Source organism: Hordeum vulgare, chromosome 3H (assembly GCF_904849725.1).
Source record: "Hordeum vulgare subsp. vulgare chromosome 3H, MorexV3_pseudomolecules_assembly, whole genome shotgun sequence".
NCBI lineage: Eukaryota > Viridiplantae > Streptophyta > Magnoliopsida > Poales > Poaceae > Hordeum > Hordeum vulgare.
This window is the reverse complement of record NC_058520.1, coordinates 108235710-108243206: the sequence shown is the minus strand read 5'-3', so window position 1 is coordinate 108243206 and position 7497 is coordinate 108235710. Positions and strand designations below refer to the sequence as shown.

General features: G+C 50.6%; 1 protein-coding gene across 1 annotated transcript; it reads left to right on the top strand.

Annotated features, from left to right (window-relative positions):
- The first annotated feature begins 3857 nt into the window (after positions 1-3857).
- On the top strand, positions 3858-5186 carry LOC123439628. Its single transcript, XM_045116319.1, has one exon. It carries the CDS (start codon positions 3914-3916, stop codon positions 4928-4930), a length of 1017 nt encoding a protein of 338 aa, XP_044972254.1. The 5' UTR covers positions 3858-3913; the 3' UTR covers positions 4931-5186.
- Positions 5187-7497: the final 2311 nt, after the last annotated feature.

The window sequence follows — 7497 nt, the reverse complement described above, 5'->3', positions numbered from 1 at the left end:
GCAACTGGCTGTGGTTCCTCCAGAACCCAGTCCACCTCAGCAATGCAGAGATCCATGTCAACCTTCTTCCTCCACTCAGAGTAATTATCCCCTCTGAGTGCAGGAACGTCCTTTAGGCAGCTCATTAGGTGAAAATCTCCTGAAATCACAATTTAAGCGAGATCAGTACGACAATCATATGCATTAAATAATGTTGGTTAAAATAATCATACAATTGCCTATGCAAATTGATCTATATTACCGTTGGGAAAATGATAAAAAAATGCATCTTTTGCAATATGCAACATGATCAAGTTACTAAACAACGTTTGTCAGAATAATAGCATGACCATATTTCATATTTCATTTAGCAGCGGAAAACGTGAAATTATAACTTCATATGACTTTAACTTTACAGAAAATAATTCTGTCATTTAATATAAAATTCGTGAACTTTATTAATGCTTTTATAAAGATCATGAACTTTCTTTTTCTGAAAAACTATTTTATTTTCAGAAACCATTTTATTTTTCTTTTCAGAAAAATAATATTATTATTCTGTCTAAATTAATAGAAACTTTGAACATTTTTATTTGCTATTTTCTAAACATATTTTCATAGAAAAAAATGCCTAGAAAAAACCTTTGGATCTACGTTAATAGACAGAAACTGAAAAATCCTTTAAATAAGGGGAAATGGCCGACTTGGGCCGGCCTGTTGCCTTTCTCCTTTGAGCCGGCTTCGGACTGGTCCAGCGCCCTCTTGCGGCCACGCGCTGGCGCGCCCTTCAGCCTGGACTGGGGAAACACACTCTCGCCGGCCCGCGCCGCATCTAGGGTTTCATCGGGGCCGTCGGATTGAATCCGACGGTTGCCCGTGGTCCTCGCGTGAACAAAAGGGGGATGAGCCGGCAGGAGGGGGAAACCCTAAGTCATTTCCCCCCCAGCCCGTCGCTCTTCCTCTCGTTTCTCTCCTCGAGCTCCCGCACGCGCTCTGGCCGCGTCGCCCCTCCTGTTCCTCGCGTCGGCGGCTGCCATGCCCCGCCGAGGACGAGGCCGTCGGCCAGCATGCCCCGCCTCTCTTTCCCTTGCGCTCCGCGCCGGCCGTGGCCTTCCCTCGCGTCGGCGGCATCCATGCCCCGCCGAGGAGGTTCCCTGGGGCCCCGCGTTGCACCTCTCGTGCGGAGGCTTGCTGCCCCGCCGGAGGGTGTGGGAGATGGCCGCCGACAACGGTGACCATAGGTCCCGCGCCGCGCGCGCCGGATCTTTTCTCCCCTTCTTTGTCGCGGCGCCTACGACCACAACCCTAGGGTTTCATGCCATGGTGAGCAGCGGCGGCCCCTTTCACTCCACTTGCCGGTGCATGCGCTCTCCCGAGGGAGAACGCGCCGCCGTCAAGTGGTGTGTTGGGGTGCCTCTTTTCCCCTGCCGAGAGGGTGCTCCATTGCAACGTTCCTTTGTCCCGTGGCCTTAGGCCTATGGCGCCGCGACCACCCCTTCGCCGGTGGTGCGTTTTTCTTAGCAAAAGCACACCGCCGTCGAACGGCGTGTTTGCGGTGCCCTTTTCTTTTTTTTCCTTTGGCCTATGCCGTGTCTTTGCATGTTCCTTTCCCCCTTTTTTTTGCCTTTTTCGGATCTGATCCCTTTTTTTCTTTATTTTTCTTTTGGATGTAGATCCGTTCTTTGCCTCCGAGGAGGTAGGTTCTTCTTCCCCACACCTCGGCTTGCCGATGCGTGTGGGGATCGAGAGGAAGAGGCGCGGCCTTCCAGCGGCGCTACTTTGCCGACGAGGCCCGAGGCCATCTTCGGTGCTTTCGGGGAGGGGAAAAACTTTCTTTTTTGTTTCTTTGACCGAAATGTATCTATTGCCTAGCGGCTCTATACCATTGATAGAACGTATGGATCTTCTAGGCATCAATAGATCTGGCATAACACGCGGTTTTACCTTGTCCTGACCTGGATGAGCTCCTACCGGTCTCCATCGGTTCGGTAGCAACGGCGGTGACGGAGAAGGAGGATTTGGCGTAGTTGGAGCTTCCCGTGAGCACCGCGATTAATCCAGATCGGATAGGTATGTGGGTAGGGGAGTGACGGCGATGAATCTCGTTAGTCGTGTCCCGGCACCCCACCGACCTTTGTATAGCGCGGGTCACAGGGGTCCACCAACCATAATGGGTCAGGCGTCCCCGATCAGGACGCATAGATCAAGCCCCGGTGGGTCGTTGGGCCCACGTGGTAATAGATCAATCTGACAACTAGATGGTTTATTCCAATACTTGGACAATGATTTACCACAAGAATTTGGTAGATACCATTCGAAAAAGTAAATTAAAAACGGTCGCTACTCGCTAGAATCCACCTGCGCAAACAGACGTCTGGGCTCTGGCTTGGACAGGACTAAACGCACGACACGGGTCTGGTCACCATGATGCGGAGCCTGAACGCAAGCAAGAAGCTGTCATGAAAACCTCAAGAGAAGAGAAGAGAAGGCCATGATTTGAACACTAGCTGGCTGCTGGCCTGTGTCAAAGCGTCAAGTCTGCGTGTGCGGCTTCGCCTCCCGCCGTCGGTGTAAAACACCGCTGATGCGATTCGGTCTGCACTTATCCTTCTCCTTCTCGGTGGCACCGTCGTCAAAGTCGTCTCGGAGAAGAAAAACTAGTACTACGTGTGACGGGTGGCGCCGTCTGTGCGGTCACCAGGTGCTGCTGCTCCTGACAGCCAGCCACTGTCATTATTGTTCAACGACATTGTCATTAGGCGTTCCGTAATGCATTGTCTCTTAGCGCGGTATCCTAGGTAGTATACAATCGTTAGATACAACCATCCTGATGTATTATATGTTAAATGTCGTATCTTAGTAAGCATGTATTTAATGATTTTGGTCTCATACTAATATGTGATTGGTCTAACAAGTTATTTTGCCTATGATACCGTGCAAGAGCCGTATCCTAAATAAGATACAACAACCTCCTCTTTCCTCAATAAATATAGTGCCACGTCAACATTTTGCCTATGATATTGTGCCAAGATACTATCATTACGGAAGGCCTTAGAATTAGACCATTCAAAAACACTACTAGAGTAATCAGGATGTGAAAAGGGTGATGCCACACCCAAAGGCGAAGTGTGACAGGCCATTCTCATCCTTGACCCGCACACTACTAAACTCTGCGTGCTAAAAGCGTAGCTGAAAGCCGTGTGCTTCAGCAAATCCGGGCCCATCGATGTGGTGACGCAGTGATATTTCCCATCATGACATAGTATCAGCACTACTAGCAGAGTTGTTTATGACCGCTTATGAGGTCGTGAATTACTCGAAGAATTGTGCTGCGTATGCCAACTCGTCACGATCACCATCATTGGCAAGAAAACAAGTCGCCACGATCGCCTGTGTTGCGGTGCCCAACTGCAACGTGCGAACCTCCGAAGCAGCCCCAGCTGGCCAGCAGAAACGATGAGCAAGTCAGACATCCCGTGCGACGGGCGGTTCACGGGCGTTACGCAGCCAAGCCACAGCCCACAGGTGGCAAAGGAACGGAGTAATGAGCAAGCGAGAACGTTGGCCGCCGCGTACGTACGTATATACGGCGAACGTGACATACGATACGTCCACCACCACCACCACTACCGGCATAATTCTGGGGCCGTTTTGCGTCGTACGTCCGCAAGTAATCACTGAATTTATTCCTTCACATATATGGACATAAGTGAAGCCCCCCTCAATGCTCCAAACGACGCATTAATTAAGAGGTCCCTCTTGCTTTCGCAAAGGAGCGAAATAATACGAGCAAGAAAGGCCGTTTTGCGGTGAAGGTCAGGAGACCGTGAGAGCTATGGACGGACAGCAACACCAACAGCCGGGGGTGGTAAAAAACTTTCCATGTTTTCTTTCTAGTCGACCTCATACAGCATGGATCTACTATCCCTCATGCATGCATGCATGCATGCATGTGGTGGTCGACCAGCGATGGAGTGGTTCGCGTGTCCCTTCGTGTGTCAATCGGTGTACCTTTTCACCGCGGGGACGGGGCCCCGTCTCATCGTGCGGACAGATGGAAACCAATTGCGCGGTCGCACAAATATCTGGGCGGTTACGATCACTCATCATGCGCGGTCACGCGAAGCGCAGGCCGTCAGCCTCCGCAACACATCGAGCGACGCCGCGGGCCCCGCGCCAGCCAGCCATGGAGCGAGCGAGCGAGCGAGCGAGCTCACACATCACCTCCTCTCGCGTTTGCGCGCGCCGTGCCGTTGCGCTGAAGCCTCCTGGAGCCCCTTTAAATACGGCCTCCGGCGCTCCTTTGCCCCGGCAGGGACGCGACCTCAGCAAAAAAGAAACCAAACACCTACTAGCTTCCTCCGGCCGCTCCAGAGCTCGCGTCGCGTGCGTGCACCGCAACAGCGTGGGAAGAAGATCGGCCATTTCCAAGATGAACGCGCCCAACTCGTGGCTGTTCGCGGACAACTCCAGGTACAGCACCCGCGCGCGGCTGGTGTTCATGGGCCTCTCCTTCGCCATCGGCATCCTCACCTTCCTCCTCTACCTCGCCATCTGGTACACCTGCAGCCGCCGCAGCCGCCGCCAGCGCGGCCCGGTCGCGGATGACCTCGAGTCCGGCGCCGCGGCGGGGACCGAGCGCGGCATGAGCGACGCCGCGATCGCCGCGCTCCCGACCTTCTTGTACGAGCAGCCCGACGACGACGCGGCGGTGGACTGCGCGGTGTGCCTGGGGCAGCTGGAGGCCGGCGAGAAGGCGCGGCGGCTCCCCAAGTGCGCGCATTTGTTCCACGCCGAGTGCGTCGACGCCTGGCTGCGCGCGCACTGCACGTGCCCCATGTGCCGCGCCCCCGTCGGCCCGGCCGCCGCCGCTTCCTCCAAGAAGGACGGCACCACAGCCACCGCCACACCGGCGACAACAGCGACGGCGGAGGCGCTGCCACCTGTTTAGCCTGCGCGTGGCTGCAGGCTCGCCGCGTGCCTTCGGGGAGGGAGGCTGAACTGAGCCGCACGATTGGAGCATAGCTACAGTGAGTGATCGGCCTTGTAGCTAGCTAACATAGGACGTATAGAGGCCTAATCGAGGTGATTTATTTGGTTCCTAGGACTAGTACATAGTACGTGTGCAGAAGTATCTGTGACGTCCATTGTATTATTATTATTATTATTCTAGTACTAGTAGGTGACCAGTACCGATTTTTGTTTGATTGATTGAGTTGATGAATCTAGTGCTCCTAGTAGTACGTGCTCTGTTCCGCCATGGCCTGTTCCGCGGTCGCGAACTACTCCTACCGTTTCTGTTGTTGCACGGTTCAGCTCCGGCCGCCGTCGCCGCTCTGGGTTGACACGCGCATGCCAACTTGCGCATGTCACCTCGGTGCATTCCACGGGCGTGCGAAACCGCGGCACCGGAGTCCTCTCCACCGAGAGTTCCAACTTCGCTGCGTTTTCCCGGACGTCGGCGCTAACTGCTGCCTGCTAGCCCCTGGGCCAAGCTAGCCGTGCAAGCATCATTTCGTTTCGTGCCTACTGCTGGCTTTTGTTTCCGGCACCGTTTGGTGCGCATTCATGTGTAGACTCGTCGACTGCTTCTGTACTCTAGCAGATTCGTGGCATGACCCCGACAGCCATAGTAACCGTTGGTATGTAATTTTGGTTTCAAATGACATTCTGACACAGGCTATATGGCCAAAAACTACAACTTTGGTGGTTAGGGTTTTCAAAACTACTAGAGCGCTTTTTAATTTTTTTGACCACAGAAACCCTACCAGTCTAAGGGTAATTCATCATAATACTACCACTTCTTACTCCATCCGTTCCTAAATGTAAGTTTTTTTTATAAATTTTACTACGGACTACATACAGATGTATATAAACATACTTTAAATGAGAGATTCATTCATTCTGCTCCGTATATAGTTCATGATGAAATCTTTAAAAAGACTTATATTTAGGAACGGAAGGAGTATTAGTTACCTGTCCAACCAATTTAATAGCGATTATGAAAAATGACCCATCTATCAGGGCTGAAGTGGCATGAAAATCATCTAAATTAGATTGACTGATACTTTGGGTGTTATAACATGTGGGGCCCACATAAAGTATACTTCAACTTTCATGCACAAGAATTTTAGCTCGTAAACATAAAAACACAAATGTATGCATTTCGATTAGAGTCGTATTCTATGGTTACGATTCTATCAGATATGTCTTTTTGATTCCGTCAAAAATCTATTTTACGTAAAGACTATCATGAAAGTAGCCCAAGCAAGACTTACTATATCCATCTAAATTATGTCTCCTATTTCTATGAAGGGATTATTCTAATATTGATCAATAATCATAGTGGAATCAAGGGAACTTCTCAGGAGGATAGATGGGGCGATTCACGTGAGATCACACATAGATCTGACTTTTTATTCACTCGTGGGATCCGAACAACCGAGGGGGCGGGGCACGGCTCCTCTCTTCTCGAGAATCCACATCGCTAGGGGAAGATAGACGGAGCAATAACGTGTGGGAAGGGGGCCCGAGGACGCACAACTCCATAAGAAATAGAGGGCAGCTTCCTGGAGGCCAAGAGGAGCCGAGGAGGGAGAGCTGGTTGTTGGTTTGTATCACAGCAACGGATCTGCGGGATATTGAGGTCCAGAATTCGAAGTGCAATTCTTGATTTGCCCGTAAGGAGGCGGTGACCCAGGCCGGATACGAGTAAGAGATCAAATGAAGGCATTGTGGACAAAACCCTCGGGCGGGGCAACATCGACGCACATCCAAAACTATCACTTTATGGCTAGGATTCTAAAAACTTAGACCTCATCCACATCATAAATATGAAGGTTGTGAAGATCTCCTTAGGAGCTCGGTTCATATCTAACCACCATCATGAGAGGGAACTTTCAACTTCTTTGTCATCGCACCGACATCAGATTGTTTTTTGAGAAGCAGTGAAGCTTTTTCTGATTTCGTTATCGTAGGAGCATCTTCAATAGATTATGTAAAATACATTGTCAAATTATGCTTTGAGTAAAATTTGTATCATAAAAAATTGGTTTTTTTTACATCGTCAAATTCTCATTCTTGTACCCATTGATTTGTTGTATGCCCACATTATCCAGCCTGTAGAACTCGGTCTCTTCCAGGGATTCGATCTCCTGAATATCCATCTTGTGGATCGGCCGGTAAAAATGCCACGTGGCAGTCGTACACACGCGCGGTGATGTCTGCATACTCGGAGGTGCCGAGCCAGTATCGATGGTCATCGCACTAGAACTCGAACCGAACTTGTTTGAGTGGTGCAACCGGACCCCCTTGAAGCTTGTCATGGCAGTCACATTGGGCGGGGGAAATGAAACTTGAGGCGATGATTGGGAATTTGATGCGGTCACTTTTGGTTTTGCTCGAGCCGCAAAGGTGATGCAAATTTGCATACTATTTGCATCATCATGTGTCCTATTTTACATCCGATTCCTTGTAGTAAGTTTTTTTCACATACACTATATGTTTGAGCCCCGTTTT